The sequence below is a fragment of the Octodon degus genome, unplaced genomic scaffold (assembly GCF_000260255.1).
Source record: "Octodon degus isolate 3935 unplaced genomic scaffold, OctDeg1.0 scaffold00034, whole genome shotgun sequence".
Classification (NCBI taxonomy): domain Eukaryota; kingdom Metazoa; phylum Chordata; class Mammalia; order Rodentia; family Octodontidae; genus Octodon; species Octodon degus.
The window spans coordinates 14,199,204-14,219,516 of NW_004524610.1; the positions used below are offsets into that span (position 1 = coordinate 14,199,204).

Here is a 20,313-nt window from a genome sequence, read left to right on the forward strand (position 1 = left end):
TTTTTCTTTACAGAACTGGGGATTGAACTCAGGGCCTTGCACTTGCCAGGCAAGAGCTTATTCTACTGAGCCATCTCCCCGGCCCCACTTTTTTTTTTTTTTCTAGGTTCTTAATATTTGTTGATTAAGAGGTCACATTGGAGTTTGCTGACTGTGCTCCAGATCTGGTGTACAAGTCTATCTCAGCTGCCTTTAGCTTTTGTTCGAGGGACATCTCTTATAGAGGAGAAGGAAGATTTTGGATTCTTCATGAAGGAGGCAGTGTGAACTTTATAGTTCAAATTTGGGTTCAAATTCTGTTCTCTGCATTACCTACCTGAGTATTTTTGAGTAAACTATGGACATTTTAGTCCTAGTGTCTTCATTTTTTAAAAGTGAAAATAATAACAACTCTGCTCTTAAGGCCAGCTAGCCCAGCATGGCCACACCCCTGGCACGCATCACTGACAGCATGTTGGTCAGCAGTACACAAAAAGCTTCCACGAGGTTTTTCTTTTGTCCTTGGACTTCCATTTTGAAACTGCTATTCTCTGTGAATTATATTCACATTATTGTATTATTGTATTATTTTTACGTGGACCAGCCATTCTAACTGAACCCCTCATGCTCGCAGGAAGGATGAGAGGGTCTCTTTGTTTGGCTCACCTGCACATCTGTTTCAGTTCAGTGTCCCAGGCAGAAAAGTGAGACCTTATGCTGCGTAGGAAGAGTCCCGGCAGGGCAGAGAGATGCTGAGTTTTGTGTCATCCAAGCTCTTCTGGTTACACTCAGTGCATCTGTACTGATCTCTGGACTCCCACGGGACTGGTGCTTAAGACCAAAGTGTGGTTTTGGGTCTCATACTGTGTTGTAAAACATTTTTTAATTTCTTTTTTTTTTTTAAATCTTTCTATTTATTTATTTAATTTCATTTATTCTGTGTGTGTGGCCAGCTCAGCCTACCAGGGGGCGGGGCTGGCTGGCATGTGGTGCTGGGGGATTGAACCGTGGTCCCCGTGCCCTACTTAGCTTGTTCTAAGTAGGTGTTTTAGACCACTGAGCCATCTCACCAGCCCAACAGTTTTTAATTTCTAAGAGTTTCTAGAACCCTGAACTTTAGAGGGAAATGTGGCCAGGGCAGCAGCTGGGCCCCCAGCGCTGTGGCTCCTTTTCACCCCTAACAAGGAGCGAGACCTTGAGGGTGGACTTCTCAGTTTTAGCTGGCTTTAAGGACACCTCACTGGCATTCGCCTCAGTTATTTTTAGATAGAGATAAACAAAAAGCTATTTATAATGGGCTTCAAAAACTGAGTTTTTCCCTTATGGCAAAAAATTCTACTTGTGTATTCAAGTGCAGTGCTTGTGTACTCAAAGAAAGATAGAACTGCTAGTGTCAGTTTTGAGATCTGTGTGTGTAGGTTCTTTGAGACGGGGTCTGACTTTGTAGTCCAGGCTAGCCTTGAATCTCTGTGGAGCCCAGGCTGGCCCTAAATCACTGCAGTCCTCCTGCCTCAGCCTCCGAGTACTGGGATTAGAGGTGTGTGCCCCCACACCAAGCTCAGTTAATGTAGCAACCGTTTCTTTATTGATGGTTCTTTCTTTCTTTCTTTCTTTCTTTCTTTCTTTCTTTCTTTCTTTCTTTTTTTAAGCTCAGATAGATTTTTATTGATGGTTGTTTCTAATCAGTGTTAATTCAGGATAATGTTTTAATAAATATCTTCTGTATGGAATTTTAGATCCTGGTACTTCTATTGCTTTGTATTTTTCTGGAGTTGAAATAACTAGTTCCAAATGCTTGTGTAGTTACAGTACCAATTTTGTGTTCTTTTGATGTTTTTCAGAGATTGCAAAGAGGACGTTTCAAGAAAAAGGCGTCCTGGCAGGAGAAACCAGAAGTTACAAGCCTCACTTGACCTTCATGAAGCTATCCAAGGCCCCCTGGCTCCGGAAGCATGTGAGTGAGTGCACTTTCATTACTGTAGAGGGCACCCCAGCCCTCAGCGTGGTTGGGGTGAGAGACACTTGTGGTGGATTTTTAATGCCTGCCTGCTGTTCCTGGGGCTCTGGGTTAGTTGGCTTCTGATTCCCTGAGGATGCTGAGGACACTCAGGTCCGCTCTGGAGGCCGTGACACCTGTGCCCTGCGAGGCGCATGGGGGGCTGTCATTCAGGGCTGTTGCTTCCCAGGCCAGGCTTTCTTCTTCCCCAGGAGTCTGCAGGCCGAGACAGTGTTCCTGCTGCTTTCTCCTCCCGGTTGTTTGCCTCCTGCCCTCCCAGGCCTGCTCCACTGCCCTGTCCCCAGCGCTGTTCACAACCCCTGAATTCTTTGCATTGGGCAGAGCCTTTGCCCTCTCTGGGGCCTTTCAAGGCCTGCAGGAGACACCTTGCTGTTTCTAGCCATTGGTCTACTGAGGGCCTGGGGATAGTGGACAGGGGCAGGGCTGAACGCTTAGAGACCTCCCTGCCCAGGTGCAGATTTCTTCTGGATTCCTATGCCTGCTTCCTGGAACCCCAAGGGTGCCTTTCCTTGTTTCCCATTTGAGCTTGGGGTCTCCTCCTGCGCATTAAGACATCCAGTGATCTGCCCCGCTTTAGCAGAGTTTCGGAGCCGTGTGTGCAATTAATGACCACTCCCTGCTCTCTGTGGCCCTCTGCTGCAGTTAAGACTCGCTTGCAGCTCCCTGGGTGAAGGTCATGTTCCTTAGTAAGTAGATTGTTTTCTAAATGTAGCACCCTCTGCATCTGATCTCTTTGTGCTTACAAAGTCTTTTTGGTCCTTTAGAACGTGGGCTTCGGTGATGCTCTGTCCTGCGGTTATGAGTTTTCTAGAAACCATTGTTGGAGATGCCCTCTAAAAGAAATCTTGCATTGTATTATAACTATGCTGTAGATTCACTAGTGTGTTTGGTAAGACAGTTTGTATAAATGATAGATTGTGCAGTCCGGAATAACAGTGCGTGGGATGTGCAGCCTGACAGCTTACTTCTTTACTCGTTATCTTTCTTGCTTTGCTTTCACGCGGATTGCCCTCTTCCAAGTGGCTTCACTCAATCACAGACTGACAAATCAGTGCTGAAGGTAATATCCCCATTTCCAAATCCTTCTTCTTCTTTACATCAACGACTCCGCAGTCCATGTTGTACATATCACACTGTGCTTGAATGATTTCCTGGCAGCCGGTTTCACAGAATCACCTCCCTCACCCCACAGAGAAGCGGGGTGTGACTTGGAGCCGTCAGGTACACCCCACAGAGAAGCAGGGTGTGACTTGGAGCCGTCAGGTACTGGAAGTGCGATCACCTTCTTGTTAGTGACATAGTCCTGTGTCTGCGTTTGAGACTCCATCAGTGTCACCTAGTGCGTGGTCTGCTCTTCCATCGGCGAGCTCCAGGTGTACCAAATGCATTTCTGGTCCAAATCACAATTACTTAATGTATATTTGTTGAGCATATACTGTGTGCTGTGCACTGGGCACTAGGCACAGTAGAGATCAAAATAGAGACAGTCTTTGGTCAAATGGTGAAATTGGATTATACTTTATTTAGATTAGAATGCTTAATCTATAGAAAATAAGTGGCAGTGGGCCCTTCTTACCCAAAGGAATGCATTTCAAGACCCCAGGTATTAAATTTTGGCCAGTTGTCCCTCAGGCAAGGGACTAATATGTACAAAGAAATGAAAAAATTCAGACTCCCCTAAATTTAAAGACCCTTTGGAGATGCATATGCACGTCTCAAAGGAAGAATACAAATAGCAAATTAACATACAAATATATGTGTGGCATCACTGGCTATTCGAGAGATGCAAATTAAAACAACACCGAGATTTCATCTCACTCTGAAGAATGGCCACCATCAAAAAATCTGCCAGTAACAAATGCTGCAGGGGCTGTGGGGAAAAACAGAACCCTCCTCCACTGTTGGTGGGAGTGTAGACTGTGGAAATCAGTGTGGCATTGGCTCAAAAAACAGGATTAAAGGGCCCATTCGACCCAGGTATTCCTCTGCTGTATCTTCCCAGAAGATAAAACGTCATACTTCAGTGATATATGCACATGCATGTGTATGTAGCAGCACAGTTTGTAATAGGTAAATCTTGGAAACAACTCAAATGCCCATCAGCCAAGGAATGGATAAAATAATCTAAAAAAAAATATAGTGAAATACTACTAACCATCAAGAAAGATACACTTGAGACCTTTCTAGGTAAATGCATGCATCTTGGGACCATACTCTTAAGTGAAATCTATTTGTCATGCATGTGTGAATATCGCATTGTTTCTCCGGGGTGAGAAACCAAAAGTGTAAATAAGGACAAAAGATTATACTAGGTCTTGCGAAATAGGAAGAAATGGTTCATGAGAAAGAGGAATGGCGGGGGGGGGGGAAGGAAGGGAAAGAAAAAGAACAATAAAAGAAGGATAAAATGGAGACAAAGCTTTGTAAATAAGGAGAAGAGGGGTTGAAAGGAGGGGAGGAGAATGGAAAAAGGAGGAATCAAAGCATATATATATATACAGGCACAAATTCCCTATTATGAGTATGATCATTGTGGATACTTGAATTGTATCAATAAACTTAACTGAAAAAAAAAGGACCCTGAGTGGTATCTGAAAACTACAGATGACACTAATCCCTGTACGTACTCTTCTTTCCTGTACATGAATACTTCTGGTTAACTTTTACCTTTTGACTTAAAGGAAATACTTCATGCCTTTTCTTTAGTTTATTCAAATTTCCAGAATTATTACCTTTGCACTTGGGGCTATTATTAAATAAAATAATTGTTACTTATTTTATTTCACAAAGTAATCGTGGCACTGTGATGCCAGGACAGCTGAGCTGACAGCTGAGATGACTAACGGGAGGGCAGTGTATGCAGCATAGACCCTGGATAAAAGGGATGGTTTCTGTCTTGTTGGGGCGGAGAGATTTCAGCACGGTACTCAGAATGATGCACAGTTTAAGCTTATGAATTGTTTCTTTCTAGAATTTTTGATTTAAGTTTTGTTTTTTGTTTTATTTTTAAGACAACAGTTTGCTATGTAGTACAGATAAGTCTTGAACTCACTATGTAGCCCAAGGTGGCCTCAATTTCTTGGTGATCTTTTTGCCTCAGCCTCCCAAATGCTGGGGTTGCAGGTGTGCACCACCACGCTCAGCTTTTATCTCATATTTTTAAACCGTAATTCCCCACAAATAATGGGAACCTTAGGTAGGAGTGGAGCGTCCTGTAATTTATGCAGTGCCTGTTTTCTGGTTACTGCTATGGTGCTTGGTGCTTCTGAAGGAAACAGACCTTAAGTTTGGGATTGAAAAGTCACCCATAATGCTTGGAGGAGCCACAGAATTCTACCTTCTACCCTTAGATCAGTTGGTGGATCCAGGACCCCGACTTCTGAGGTTCAGATAGTATCATGTGTGCTCCCGACCCAGAGAGTCTGCAGCACCTGCTGGTTCATACTTCCTATGCTTTGAGCCTTGCTCAAGGCTTAAATAAAAGTCCCACAGATATTTTCATATATATTTTCTTTTAAACATTTATTTTTAATTTTAAAAAATTGGGGAGGCTGTGCAGGGATCGAACTCGGGGATCTCTGATGCAAGTGCTCTACCCCTGGGCAAAGCTCTTAGCCCCCAGCAGACTTTAGTGCGGCAAATCCACAGTGAAGGTTAAGCCAATATGGAAAAGTGGCATCAAAGCAAGTGGATTTTATTTACTTACCTTTTTATAATTTGTGGTTTGGAATGCAGGTTACTTAGAAATATATGACTCCTCTTTTTTTTTTTATAGTTCCAATTATCTGTTTCTATTTTTTGATTACTTCACTTCTAGATTGTTGTTTTTTGAGATAGGGGCTCCCTATGTAGTTCAGGCTGGTTTTGAGCTCAGTATGTAGGCCAGGCTGGCGTCGAACCCAGAACAATCTTCCTGCCTCAGCCTCTGAAGTGCTGAGATTACAGGCATGCTCCACCCTGCCTGGCTTTACTTCTAGAGTGATTAATACATTAATGGAGTGGATACTATTAGGGTTCTCCAGAGAAGCAGATCCAGTTGGAGATAGTGGATGATAGATGTATGGCTGCTGGCTGGCTGGATAGGGAGATGGGTGGGTAGGTGGATAGAGAGATGGGTACACGGATAGGTAGGTAGCTGAGACTGATTAAGAGAGCTGGCTCATGTGATTATGGAGACAAAAATTCCACAGCAGCCAGCTGTAAGCTGGAGAGCTGAGGGTGTCAACAGTGTGAGTCAGTTGTGTCCAAAGGCTTCCTCCAATCAGAGAAGGTGAAGGCCTACCTCTTAGTCTAGGCTCAGGGCCTGAGAGCCCAAAGTTCTGCTAGTATATGTTGGAGTCCAAAGGCCAGGGAGCCTGGTTCTCATGGAGAGGACTAGATCTCAGCTAAGGCGATAAATCAACACATTTGTCCTTTCTCTGAATTGTTCTCGCCCTCTTGTCTGTCTGAGTGGTGCCCGCCTCCCTGCGGGCTGGATTTTCCCCGTAGTCCACTCAGACCTTAGGCTGTTTTCTCTTGGAAAAACACTCACCAACACCTGCCCCAATAATGCATATTTTAACCGAGTTGAACTGAACCTAACATTAGCTATACCAGAATATACAGCTAGCTTTTAGTGTTATTAGATTCATGATAAAATAAAAGGGAGTGGTAATAATTGTTCTCCGTCTGTATATTGGATTGTCTCATTTCAAGCTCTTTAATTTTTATCTAAACATTATTTTAGCTACAAAGATATTGTGTGAATACATGCTTATTGTAATTCAAATATGTGCAGTCCTATAGTTGAAAGAAATACAACAGCACTATATTGTAATTACATTTGTCATATTTAAAACATTTTCTCCTTGATTAATTAGTTTCTGTTTCTTTGCTACATTATTGCAGCAGTAGATAGCTACCTTCACTTTTCTTTGGTTAGATATTCAGTGTTTCAAAGAACGCTGTCCTTGAAGTAGAATTCTAAGGTCAAAGGGTATTTATTATACATTATCATTTTTCCTGAACACCTCAAATTACCTTGTAAAACAGTGCGGCCAATTTATAGGCCCAATCAGTGTATGACAGTAATGTTTGTTAGGATAAACTTGTGATAGAGGGCTACCAAAGGTTATGAATGGTGCCTTAGAGTACTGGAATGGTGTTTTGAGCTGTGAATTATGTAGCTGATGCTGAAAACATGAAAAAAATTATCTCGAGACATTCTTGCTGCTGATAGTATTTTTTTTTTTTTTTTTTTTTTTTTTTGCGGAACTGGGGATTGAACTCTGGCCCTTGTACTTGCCAGGAAAGTGCTTATTCTACTGAGCCATCTCCCCAGCCCTGTTGATAGTATCTTAAAGGACTGTTTTAAGAGGAAGCTTTTTATGCATATTTACTAAGCATTATCAATAACATGGAAAATTTAGAAAGAGCTTCTGGTGTCTGGGGAAGTACTCCCTCTGCTGGGGAGGTAGAGGGGGTGGGAGGGTTGGTGCACAGGGAGAATGTCTAAAAGGAGCAGATAATACCTCCCTCCCAGATGCGCTGTTCAGAGGCTGGTGCTGGTTGTATATTCTTTATGGTTTGATTTGACCTGCCAGAAGGCCACCTGGGAATAATTTGGGGTATGATACTGGAGCGTTCCTGAGATAACTGGTGATACTGTTGTTGGGACAGACTCAATAATTATGAGTAAAAAAAGGTAGTGCTAAGTAGAGACAGGCTGTGGTCTAGGATCGACAAATGTGGAGGCAGTGACATAGATGGTCCACCCATCCTTGCTTCTGGGAGGCTTGAGGCGATCATTCTGGTGGAGTAGCTCAGTGGTGGTTTCTCTGCAACATCTGGCCACTGTCACCTTTTAACAATCTGAGAAGCTTCTGTCTGCACTTGCTTAAAGGAAGAAGCAGATTCAGTGTTAGAGCCCTAATCGGCTTGTCAATGAAGGTAAAGCACCTCATTAACATCAAAGCTGTGGGTAGGTAGTTGATACAGTCAGAGAGAGCAACCCCAGGTGGGGGCAGTTACAAAGGACTAGTGTTGAGGATTCCCATTGGTGTTCAGGGTTGGGGCGTAGAAGTGCTTCTATTCTGGGGTGCTGTCCTACAGTACAAGTTTGCCGGTAATAGCATGTGATAGAAATAGCCAAAAGCTCGGTGGGGCAGCTAAGAGTTCTATATAATCAGAATTTTAAAAATATAGCAACAGTCCATTGAATTTCTCAATGGGCAACTTCCTCTGCCACGGCTTGATGTTCTTGTTTCCAGACAGATCTGAGCCGACGCTGAGGCCAGATTCTGGGACACTATATGGCTGTGTGTTTGGTGATTTTTTTAAGTCAAGTGAATAAAGACTCAAAATCTTACTGTGCCTTTGAAATGGTAACTAAAGCTCAAATTATTTGTACAGTTTTCTTAGAATGCAGCTATCTGGCACCTTTAGACTGCTACTTGTTCGGTTCCCTGCTTTCTATAAAGTGAATCCTTTTGATTTATTTTCACATTGAATGACCTTGCGTTTCTGTGCTTTAACGTTGCACAACCTGGTCTGTTACAAGTGTGTGCTGACACTTGGTGGCAGAAGAAGCCCAGTTTTAAATCAAACAAGCACCTTAACATAAGCCTTAGATTTCTTGAGAAATGAATGTGATTCCCTCCTGCATAGATCAATTGTTTTTTAGACACACATTCTTTCCCACGCTCTTACGCACCTTTCAGCATTACAACTCTTGTAATTTACCACTGTGGCACTTAACCGAGCGAAGGTTTAGCTTATTAATTGGCACTTCCTTGCAGCAGGTTTTCAGATGCATTGCCAGACTTGAGAATGAAGAGCTAGAGCTTCTTTGAAGATGTCAGCTGCTGTTTTCACTGAGAGAGTTTGTTGTAGATGTGGAAGTTGGAATGCACAGCAGGGCTGGGGGTTCCCTGCAGATCCTCCCTGCCAGGAGGTGGGGAGGAGGGTGCTGGCAGTCACAGGGAGGAGTGGCAGCAGAGGAGTGTGCGCGGATAGAGCTGAGTGCTGATGGTGTGGTGCAGGGGCAGTTCATGCCCCTGAATCCAAAGAGCGAGATAGGAATTACGTTTGTTTAGATCAGGTTGGCTGAATTCCAGCCTTCCCTTACACTGTCTCCAGCTATACCCTTCTGATGTCTTCTCTTCCTCACCCACTATTATTCATTCCTGTCCATCTGTCCATCCATCCATCCATCCAACCATCCATCCATTTTCCTAATAGTGTATTTTTTCAGGATTTTATTAACTCGCCTGGTGTGATTTGACTATCACTCATTTTGGTCTGCCTGGTAATGGGTCTTTCAATACCATTTGTAAGCTGAGACTGTCTGTAATGAATTTGATGGAGCTGGAGTTCTCTTGTTTCAGATCTGTTGTTTGGCAGCAGACAAACTGATAGGTTGGGACACAAAGTTTCCCAGTTACCCTGCCTCAAACACTCTCGCTCTTGCCCCCAGACTCTCTCCCCCTGCCCCATGTAGAGCCGAACCCAAAACCACAGAACAGCTCCGCCTGACTTTGACCTGGGCAAGCAACCATGAAACTCTCCTTTGTTAGCATCGAAGGTCTCCCACAGACCAGGTGGCCCTGCCAAGCTTAGCTCTCCCTCGGCTGTTCCAGCCCACAAACCTCTCCCTGGCCCCCGCTAAACACCTTAACACCTAAAAAGCCCTGTTTTTTTGCCTTGTTTGCTGCTGTCTTGGTCTGCTAGACAGCCAGCCTGCTTGCTGCTCCCAATAAATCGTCTACTCATGTCAGAATGCCTGGTCTAGTCGATCGTGTGGTTTCGTACCTAACACAAATCACCTCGTGTCACTTGACCCTGTTTGCTCATAGTGAGAGGATCCTGGTCTTAATGACTCTTGGCCTGTATCCTATTCTGAAATATTTAGAAGACAGGTATTTTAATCTAATAGTCTGTGACAGTTTTTTTTCTTTTTAATCTTTCTTTATTTGGTACAGGGTCTCCCTATGCAGCTCAGACGCTGAGTGATCCTCCTATGTCAGCCTCCCCAGAACTGGGATTACTGGGACACCATGCCCAGTTTCAGTGGCCTGCATGGCACTCCTGGGGTTCCGGGCCTGGCATGGAATGTGGTACCTGGGATCAAACTTAAGTCCTGCCTGAGGCAGCTTTGCAAAAAGATTTTTAAATTCTGAGCTTGGCTCTCTCGTATACATGAATGGAGGAGGATAGAAGGAGAAAGATCTAAAGTTCTAATGGGAAGAGTGGCCATTAGATCATACTCTGTCCCCATCTGCCTGAAACCAGGCAGAGCGACAGGGACAATAGGAAAAATATCACAAACTACACTTGAGAGAAGCAGAAGACAGAGAAATCCTGCAGAGAACAAAGAACGCAGCCATGCGCCTGCCTTCGAGTAGGACTCCAGCGAGCAGCTAGCTCAGCATAGGGAGGATGACAGAAGCAGCCTGACTCAGTGTCATGGAAGAAGGTGTGGAAAGAGGGGCCCCGAAGCGGGCATCTGGGGAGCCCCGCCTTTGTAAAGAGAGGGGATCCCCTCAGGCACTGTGGGCAGCTTAGGCTGCTGCTAAGTGCCCTTCTGATGAGGGTTAGGGCTGGCGACCTTCCCTCCCTCGTAACCATACTGTCACCCCAGCAAAGGATGAAGGGGCGCCAGAGCAGAGAGCCCAGAGACCGCCTGGCCACACTTTCTTGCCTGTATTGTTCTGGACAAGAGCTCATCTTGGAAATATCCTTAGGCTGATTAGATAGCTCAGTGGTCTAAAGCATTTGCTTAGGCAAGTTTAGGCAAGCTCGGGACTATGGTTCAATCCCTGGCACCACATGCCTTGCTAGTCCCACCCATAGGGTGGGCTGAGCTGGCCACACATGCACAAAAAAAATCCTTGGCACAAGGTAAATAAAGCACATCGTTTTGCTAACCTCTTCCTGAGCTTTCCAGTGCAGAAGGGCTTCATTACTCACAGGTTTTACTTTTTTTTGAGTCACTTTTCATATTACCAAGTGCATATCAAAGCACATTTTTTTTTGTTTTAATGGCTTTCTAACATTAAAAATTTAGTGACATCTGATGGGAGATGGAATTATAACTCTTTCTGTGATGCTCTCAGTGCCATTAATCACCTGTGCTATCTACTGTGTGTCAGAGTGCAGTGTTCGTGACAGGCGACTGCACTTTTAATGCATCTTTTAACATTGCACTGTTATATTGTCTGCTTCCATGTGCTGAAAAAGACCTGAACAATTAAGTTTACAATTGTTCAGCAATTGCAAATAATGCATATAAAGGTAAACCTACCTCGGTGTTTAACTTTTTAGTACCTATTATTTAAAAAAAATAGAGTGACATATGGGGAATATAAACAGAAATCTAGATAATTTTTTTTAGATAATTTTTTTAATGGAGGACTTTAGAATTGATTAATATGAGGATTGGAATGGCTCCCAATCTGATTGCCTTTGAATACCCAACAAGAAATGATGTATGTAATTTAATCAAGAACAAAGGCTGGCCAGATAGCTCAGCGGAATAAAGCACCTGCTTAGACAGGTGCAGGGACCAGGGTTCGATCCCTGGCATGCTGTGATGGTATTCCCCCCCCCCCCCCAAAGCTAAATAAAGTTATCCTAGGCTCTCTGGGATGCAGCTGTTTGTTGTGAATCTCATTATGGGTCCCAGAATCGGGGCTGGGGAGACATGTCAGTAGAATAAGCGCTTCCCTGGCAAATGCAAGGGCCTGAGTTCAATCCCCGGTTCCGCAAAAAAAAAAAAAAAAAAAAAAAAAAAGAAAAAAGAAAATGGGTCCCAGAATCTTGGCCACAAAGATATTGTTTGGCATACGCTTGGGGCCATCTGTGTCCGCTGCCCTCAGGAGCTTAGCTGCGCAGCCTGTGTCTAGGACAGAGCTGGTCTGGTGGTAGAAGGAAGAGTTGGTGAACCGCGTGCCGAGGCTTAAAACTGCTAAGAAATAGCAAGTGTTCTTCCCAACCACATTTTGTTTGCCCCGGCAAACCTCCTGGTCCCTTCTGCATTTCAGCAGGGTATAGAGTCTGCTGTAGGTCTGTGTAGGCTTCCTCAGTGTTGATTCTCAAATCTACTGGACCAGCAAATCTTTCCTTTTCCATAGGCCGCCTTGTAGCACTAGTGTTTGGTAGAAAGGAGTTAGGAAGTCCTAACCTTGATAGTTCAGGCTTCAATGAGATTTTTGCTTTAAATGTCCAGGTTCTGTGGACATTTGAACTTATTTGTTAGCTCTGGAACCCCACACAACGTTCTGACTTAAGTGCTGTAAAATTAAAGAAACATCGTTTTAGAACTTGTATTGGAAAATGCAGTAATAAGGCATTCGTGCTAATTTAAAGTGCATATGTTTACTTCCACTATTAAATATAGAGGCTGTGCCTCAGCCTTTACCACTAATGACAGGAATTTTTTTTTCTCAAGTCCTTTTGGAATATTTTGGAACCACTATGAGCTTGTAATTTTATTTTCCTGGTCAAAGACATTACGGTGGTTAGGGAGGGGCGTCAACAGATGGGCTCAGAAATCCACCCCGGGGACTGGTAGGGTACTGTTCCAAGAGTCCGGATGCCTTGGAGACGTGGCTCGGGGTCTGTGTCTGATCCTTTCCCCTTTCCCCTCTGCTCCCAGCCCTATAAGCTAAGCAGCTGCGCCCCCTCCCCCGCTTCCGCTTCTTCCACCATGTTTCCTTTCAGCTTGCGCCCTGTGGGCCATGTGCTGAGTCCCTGAAGCCATGGGCTAAATTAAGCCTGACTGTGAGTCATAGATGCGAGTATGGTCCCCAGCAGAGGGAAAGCGGACCATTGAGCGTGGTGGTCTCGTAGGGGACTGGCGGGTCCCCACCATGCTCTGATTGTGGGTGGAGACAAAAGAGGATCTGGAGCCAAGAAAACAAATTTTTATGCCAAAGTTGTATCAATGCAGCATGATTTAGCTTATTTAGTCAGTGACAGTAGCTAATTTCTGAACCAGTTCAATAGTCACATGAAAACAGGCCAACTGAAGTTATTGGATGGTAGTAACATTTCATCACAAAAATAAAGATTTTCTTAATCATTGGAAAGACTGGCCAAGCTCATTAGCCAGCCAGCTCTTGTTAATTATAATGAGCTACACAGTAGAAGAAGGCAATTATGCTTTTCTTGAAAGAATCATTTAGGTGTGAGTGGAAACTACGGCTGAAATACAAAACTATTACTAGTTTATATTGGAATTATATTATCATTTCCTAAATATGAGCTGCTTTTCTCCAACCCTTCACTAGAATTTTATTCTTTCATGGAGAGTCACCTTAAAAATAAGAAACACTGATTATTTGAGTTATTAAATTGCTCATTTCTTTTTTAGTGTGTTACTGCAATAAGTTACAAAAAATTGTTGCTGGTCCCCTTGTACCAGGCAAACTTCACATTGTGGGTGAAGACTAAGAAAATCTGCCTGAGTCGCCATAGCAGCTGGCGTCCTTGCCTGTGGGAATCCTTCTCTGGCTCACACAGCGGGCTTCTGTCCCCAAACTGCACTTGAGGGCAATAGTGCTGACTGTGGGCCGCATTTATGACCCCACCTTGACAGCCTGAGTGCGGCTGTGCCGTGGCCGTGGGCTGGTGGCCAGAGCATGCAGTGTCCTCTATTCCTCCCTTGCCTACTTCCTTGCCCACAGCTGAATTTGATCACAGCGACTTGCGGTGTAGCTCCCTGGGGCCCGGGGTCTCTGCCTCGGTCACTTCAGGCGTGGTGTGCAGGCTGGGAGGGGATTATAATCAGCGGATGGACTGTGCTGTCCGGGTCTCCCCTGGTGGTCTTGCACCTTCAGCAGCACCCTCTCCCCATTTATTCTCATTTGATTTTTCATGACTTGGTTAGCTCAAATTCCAACTTGCTCCTTCCCTCCCGTGATCTGCTTCAGAAATCAGGAAGTTGTGTACAGAGTACTTTGTACTGTCCGGACTTCTAGCCCAGGCATCTGTAGAACTTAATTTAGTGAAATTAAGCAGGGAGTGGGGAGTGGTCCACCTGGTTAGCCCTAGTGAATGGGAACATTGAGTCAGACCTATTTTTCAACAGCTGCCTTTTTTTTTTTTTAACTCCTGGGACTTGAACTCAGGATCTTGTGCTTGCCAGGCAGGTACTTGTGGCATTAAGCTATATCCCTAGAACCCAGGTGGTATCTTTTTATCAAGTCCTACTGGCCGGTGCAAGAGATGCCCAAGGTGGAAATGGGGTGGGATGGGCAGGGTGGCCCCAAGTGTGCCCATCTGGCTTCCTGGGACTGTTTACTTTGACAGCTGTGTTCCGAGGCAGCCCATGAGGCGAATGTTTTGAATTCTCCCACCCTTTGGTACCAGTTCCTTCCTCTCGTTAACTTTTCCTGCCAAACACAATTTTTTTTTAATCAGTGCAGAAGGGCTTCTTGACATTTCAAGAAGATCCTTAATTTCTAAAGTCTACAACAGAAAAATCTGTATGGAAATTACTGACTGGTCTGAGACCTTTTTTAACTTAACTTTTTTTTGGAAGCAACGTGTAATCGAGTATTCAGAGATACAGGCTGTGTCTTAGTGCATGAGAAAAGCTAAGTAATCCCCTTAATTCTGTTTTGTAAGAGTAAACAAAGGAGAAAGGTCACAATTAAATTTTTGGTTAAGTTTGGAAATTGGTCAAAAGAAAAGATTTAACATCTGTTATTAATAGAATCATTCTAAGTAGTAATGGCGTGTCCTGTTAAAAAGTAAGATACCTTGCTTCCTGGAGAGAAGTGTTCCAATTGCTTTAAGGCCTATATATTATTCCTGGTTGCATGTATAACTGTTCATATCTGAGTTGTGTGTGTGTGTGTGTGTGTGTGTGTGTGTGTGTGTTTACCAAAACTCCTTGGTCTAATATGCTAGCCAGTACTGGGGTGACATTGCTCCATTAGCTGACGTGTGGGAGGTTCGGGGTAGGTCTCAGGGTCTAGTTCCTTTGCCCAGTTCTTAGAACGCTCAGTTGTTGGAGTCCACGTATGCTAGTATATGGAGTGCGTATGTGCTAGGCAGAGACCTCTGTCTTCTGGGCTGGGTGGGGCTCACTGAGCACTGGAGAGGGCTGGAGGAAGTGGGTTGTGCCTTGGAGAGCGATGTTGGGGGAGAGGAGGAGGAGGGAGGGGGATGAAGAAGAAAGACTGCTTGGGGACGTGAGCCCGGGAGACTGAGGAGCTCATAAGGAAGTGGGGGGAGAAGAATTCATTGCCTGCATAGGAGCAGGTGGAGCTGCGAAATGTTCAAGGCCTTTCTTGCTTAAAATTATGCAACGGCACCAAGTGCCACCCGTGCATGTATTTATATTACGTTGCCAGGGTGCAGTCCCTTCACCACCGTGTAGCTACGTGGCTCTTCTGTGGGCTGTGTCACAGGCTGCAACGATGCCTGAAGTTCTGTCTATAGAAAATGTAACTTCGGTGGATGGTTGTGTGCTGGGGACCGCTAAGCTGTAAACACAGAATGCTTCTGCTGCCACTTAGGCGCATCACAATATGTAGGCCAGTATATAGGACAAGTTAAAATAGCTTGTTAAGATTTTTCTGTGGTCATTTATTGATTGATACAGGGTTTTGCTATGTGGTGCAGACTGGCCTTGAACTTACTATGTAGCCTAGACCGGTCTTGAACTTGCACTGATCCTCCTGCCTTATCCTTCTGAGTGCTGGGATTACAGGTGTGTGCCGTCATGCCCAGCTGTGATCTTATTTCTAAATCGCCTTCTGTAGTAGTCTTTCTCCTGTTGGGGACTTTTGGAAAATATTGATTAGAAAGAAAAGCTATGGCATTGAAAGAGGAAGACATTATAAATGTGTAATGTTATACATTATAAAAGTTATAAATGTATAAGACCAGCATATGGAGAAATTTTACAGTATAGAAATAAATGGTTAGGGCCAGTGAGATAGCTCAGCAGACTAAGCACCTGCTTAGGCAGATGCAGGAACCGGGTTTCAAACCCTGCCAACACATGTCCTGCTGGCCCCACCCTTGGGAATGCTGAGCTGGCCACTGAGACTGTGCATGGTGGTGTGCGCCTGTAATCCCAGCACCAAGGAGGCTGAGACCAGGAGGATCACTATGAAACTGAGCTACAGAGTAAGACCCTGTATCAAATACATTAAAAAGAAGAAATAAATGGTTAAATTGGTGAATTCAGGAGCACAGGCCCCAGAGGGATACAACATTCTTCAGAAACAGATGTGGTAGGAGGAGGAGCTGCAGCTTGTTTACATTTGAGTGACCACAGAACTGTTCTGAACCAAGGACACAGCTGGAGCTGGGCCCTGGAGTGGAGAGTGCAGGTGAGGAAGGGCCATGCAGGAGGTCTTCAGTGCTCCAGTTCTAAGGCCCCTTCCTTGTTTCACAACAATGAGGAAAGTGACGTGCAGACCTGGCAGGCTCCGAGGAGGGGCAGTCTGAGCTGGCTAAGTGGGCAGAGCGTGCTCAGGGAGAGCAGACTGTGCTGTGTGTTAAGGCTCTGTACTGTCCCGCTGTGTTGAACCCGTGATCTTGCGAATTTCCTGGGGACCAGGGGCCTTGATTTCTCTGCCCAGTGTGGTACAGATGAGCTGAAGCCAGGCACCAAAACACATCAGCATGGCGTAGGGGCATCACTTGATTTAGTCATGTGAATACAGCGTATTAGAGGCAGGCATTTCAGAATGAGAGAACTTCCTAATTTTGACATTGGTTTTAGCAATATGGCAGTGCATCTTATGAAGTCTCAAGAATGATTAATAGTCTTAGAATTTTGATCTTTTAAAGTGAATGGTGAAGAGCTTGAGTATTAGTCTGGTCTTCTTCTCAGTTGCCTTGTGTTCTCTAGTGGCCCTGAATCTGAGACCAAGCTCTTCCTCTTCTTGGCAGTGTTGTTTGGTTTGGTGACCTAATTCTCTGCGATTTAGTGTCCTTATCTGAGGTAATAATAGTCCCCAGCTCACAGGGCTATTGCCATTATTAAAGGTTATTAAGTGAATAATACAGGTTCTGAGAACATTGCATGTACATTGTCAGTGTGATTTTTATTACTACTTGAGGGTAGAAGGCATCATTTTTTCAGATTGGTCCAAAATAATCAGGTACCATTGTCTGTTAGATTTCTCATCCCTCCTTGGTTTTCCTATAGTAAACATACAGCGGCCAGGCACTAGGCAGGCTGTTGGAGCTCAGCTAGGAAATGAGCCTGCTCACAGGAGGGGAGGAGAGGGCGCCAGCCACAGAGAGCAGCCCAGTGTGACAGGAGGATGTGCCCAAGGTGGGTTGCACCCAGCCTTTGGGAGCCATGTGGGCCCCTGAGAGTGCAGCTCTTCCGATCCTTGCCAGGAGCACCCGAGCCAGCGTGGGAAGGGCCAGGCATCCACCGAGCAACGTTTCGGGCAGGCTTCAGCTCACAGAGCTGCCCAGCGTTCCCTACCCTGGAAGATGCAAGCAGAGCAGTGCAGTGTGCTGACCCAAAGTGGGGAGGGGTTCGGAAAGGGTATTCACAGCTTACCTCGGAGAAGGCCCCGTCCATAGCGACTGTTTTCATAACTTGAATGCCAATATATGAATTATGATCACTGAAAATGATCTTTTAACCAATGTACCACTAAAATAAACGTAAAAGATTACAATTGGTCTTTAACTAGGTGAGGCCAAAAGGTGGCAAACCAGTTTCATTTGGCTTTTAATTCACGTTCTTTTTTAAAAAAATGTATTTTAGTACAAGGTCTACAGGGTCTCACTATGTAGATCAGACTCATAGTGATCCTCCTGTTTTCAGCCTCCCAAGCACTGGGATAACAGGCATGTGTCACCATGCCCAGTCTAAATCACAGGCTCAGTGCACCCCCGGTGGCAGGGCCAGCAAGGCACGCTGGGCATCAAGCCCTGCCGCTTTGATCTGCCTAAGCAAGTGCTTCAGTCCACTGAGCTATCTGGCTAGGCCCTTAATTTACATTCTTAATTCTGGTTTGAAGTAACTAGCACAGGAGATATGCGTTTCCATTACAGCTGCTTGTGTGATAGGAACAAAGTGTTGGAAAATACAGCAGAGACTCAGCAACACTAAGCTTACCCATAGCATAAATAATGTCTTTATATGTAGTCTAAGTTGTGGTTATTATAGCAAGTGACAATAGGAGCCAGTCATCCGTTACGGAAAGTCTTGGCCTTCTTAATAAGTGGATGTTCATTATTCTGGTAACAGTAACTTCGTCCTAGAAATTAAAGCTGAGTAATATGTGTCTTATCTTTCAGAACCTTAAATGATTTTTCCTTTCAGCTTGTTAGCTGAGGAATACTTTTCTATGTCAAGGTTCTGTCTACTTCCTGTATTAAATACAGAGCTGGATGCATAGTAATATAAGCCTGAGCCCTCTCTGGCACGCCTTAAATTATGTGCGTCACTTAGCTAAATGTAAATTATGTTGTGCGTGCATCCTAAGTAAATAATTTCCATTATTTATCAGATCCAGCCATTAGATGATTCTAAAAATACTCATGTTCTCAGTGGCATTTTTTTTCAGGAGTTGACTCTTTGGGTACCAAATTACAATCAGGACTGAAATGCTTCATAATTTCACGGTACATTGTATCAAAGGTTATCAAGTGGCTTTAAATATCAGTGATGATTCTCCCTGCACTGTAACTGAAGGTGGCCTAAGGGAGGTAAAATCTGAGTTATTTCTAATAATGCAGACAGTCTTGAAAGCTTTGTTTGATGTTTCCTTCTACTAATTTCTCATTGCAAAGTCTGATAGCCTGTATTTAACTTACTGTTTTCTTTTAGTTTTACGTGGCATAACTGATACATCCTTCTAAATGTGAAGCCCTTAAGAGTATATTTTGGGGCCAAAGGGAGTAGCTCAGCAGTCTAAGTGCCTGCTTAGGCAAGCGCAAGGACCCAGGTCTGATCCTTGGTACCATGTGTTGTGCAAGCTCCGCCCTGGAGCTGGCTACCAAGACTGGGCTTGGTGGTGCATGCCTGTAATCCCAGCACTGCGGAGGCTGAGACAGGAGGATCTCTACGAGACTGAGCTGAATTTAAAAAAAAAAAGAATATATTTTGTCTGGTAGTTTCCAGACAGAAATAACCTTCAAACAAATTACTAGCCTGCTACCCAGAATAATTCAGATCCCTGGCTTGTAGCACCCCATGTGTTGTGGAAGCTGTCCCATGTATTTCCTCTATGTTTGAGTTAATTCCAAATCTCTTAGCATTTGCACACCAGATTCCCTTGGCTTTAGCCATTTTTGTGGTCTTCTTTGTACTTATTGTGTGTTAATACCTCCACTAATTTTTAAACAACAGGGTGTCTGGGCAGTGTGGCCCTGTGGAGGGGAAGCAGAGAGAGCTTGGGGCTTCTGAACCTGAGCACAATGTTACTGCCCAGGCATTTTAGCTTTAAAGCATAACTGTGAAGGACGATATCGTAGAGGCTGCTTTGGCAGCCCAGTATGTTCTGTAAGAAAGTAGGAGCCTTCATAGCTTAGCCTTGGTGGTGGCAGGTTTTGATAAACTTACTTCTTTTCTCAGAATTACAGTTCTTTCCTCTTATTATGAAGGGAAAGCACCACCTGCTACAGATGGATACAGAGACAAAGTCAGACAGATTTTATTAGAAAAGAAATATATTGCCCAGGAAAAAATGCTGCGGAGAACAAAGATCGTGATGCTATTATAATATATATGGGATAAAGCAAGCTCTTATCTGTCTCTAGATCCTTTATTATGAAAGATATTTTCTGACCTGGGAAAATGACTTCAATGCCTCCAGAGTCCCTATGTCTTTTTAAACCACAGCTTTCTCTATAAATTAGTAAGAGTTCTGGAATTAATTCCACGTCACTTGCTAATAAAAGCCAAGTCTCATGCTGAAATCAGCTGTGGAGAGTCCTTGCAAGATGGCTGCTGCTCGCGTCTTGCTGAAATAGAGCTGGCTTAGCACGCTGGGGCCCCTGATGCTCCCTTTTCTTTTAATTAATTAATTTATTTATTATTTTATTGAGAAACAAATAGCAATGAAACAGTTTCAAAACTGATTAATGGGATAGTTTCAATAATTAATACATTGTACATTGTTATCTTCTTAGTGGTTATCCATAGTACAAGAAGCAGACAGGATATCCTGTCCAAACACTATTAGTACAAATCTTTCTTCTCATTGAATTAAGCGAAAGTAGCTGTATATCTGTCCTAACTATTTTGTATATAAATACAAATTGGTCTTTCCTTGGTATCCCCTTTTTTTTGTTTAGTCCTTTCAGAGGTGGGTATTCTATTGGCGTCTAAATACTATAGGTGTTTGAATTCA

General features: G+C 44.1%; 1 protein-coding gene across 3 annotated transcripts in view; it reads left to right on the top strand.

Moving 5' to 3' along the window:
- The window catches only part of Akap7 (A-kinase anchoring protein 7), a 144,632-nt gene that overhangs the window by 66,307 nt on the left and 58,012 nt on the right, over nt 1–20,313 (top strand). For all 3 annotated transcript variants that reach the window (XM_023714279.1, XM_023714277.1, XM_023714278.1), the window contains exon 6: nt 1,821–1,933. In XM_023714279.1, coding sequence (XP_023570047.1) covers nt 1,821–1,933 — 113 coding nt within the window. The remainder of the gene's footprint in view (nt 1–1,820; nt 1,934–20,313) is intronic.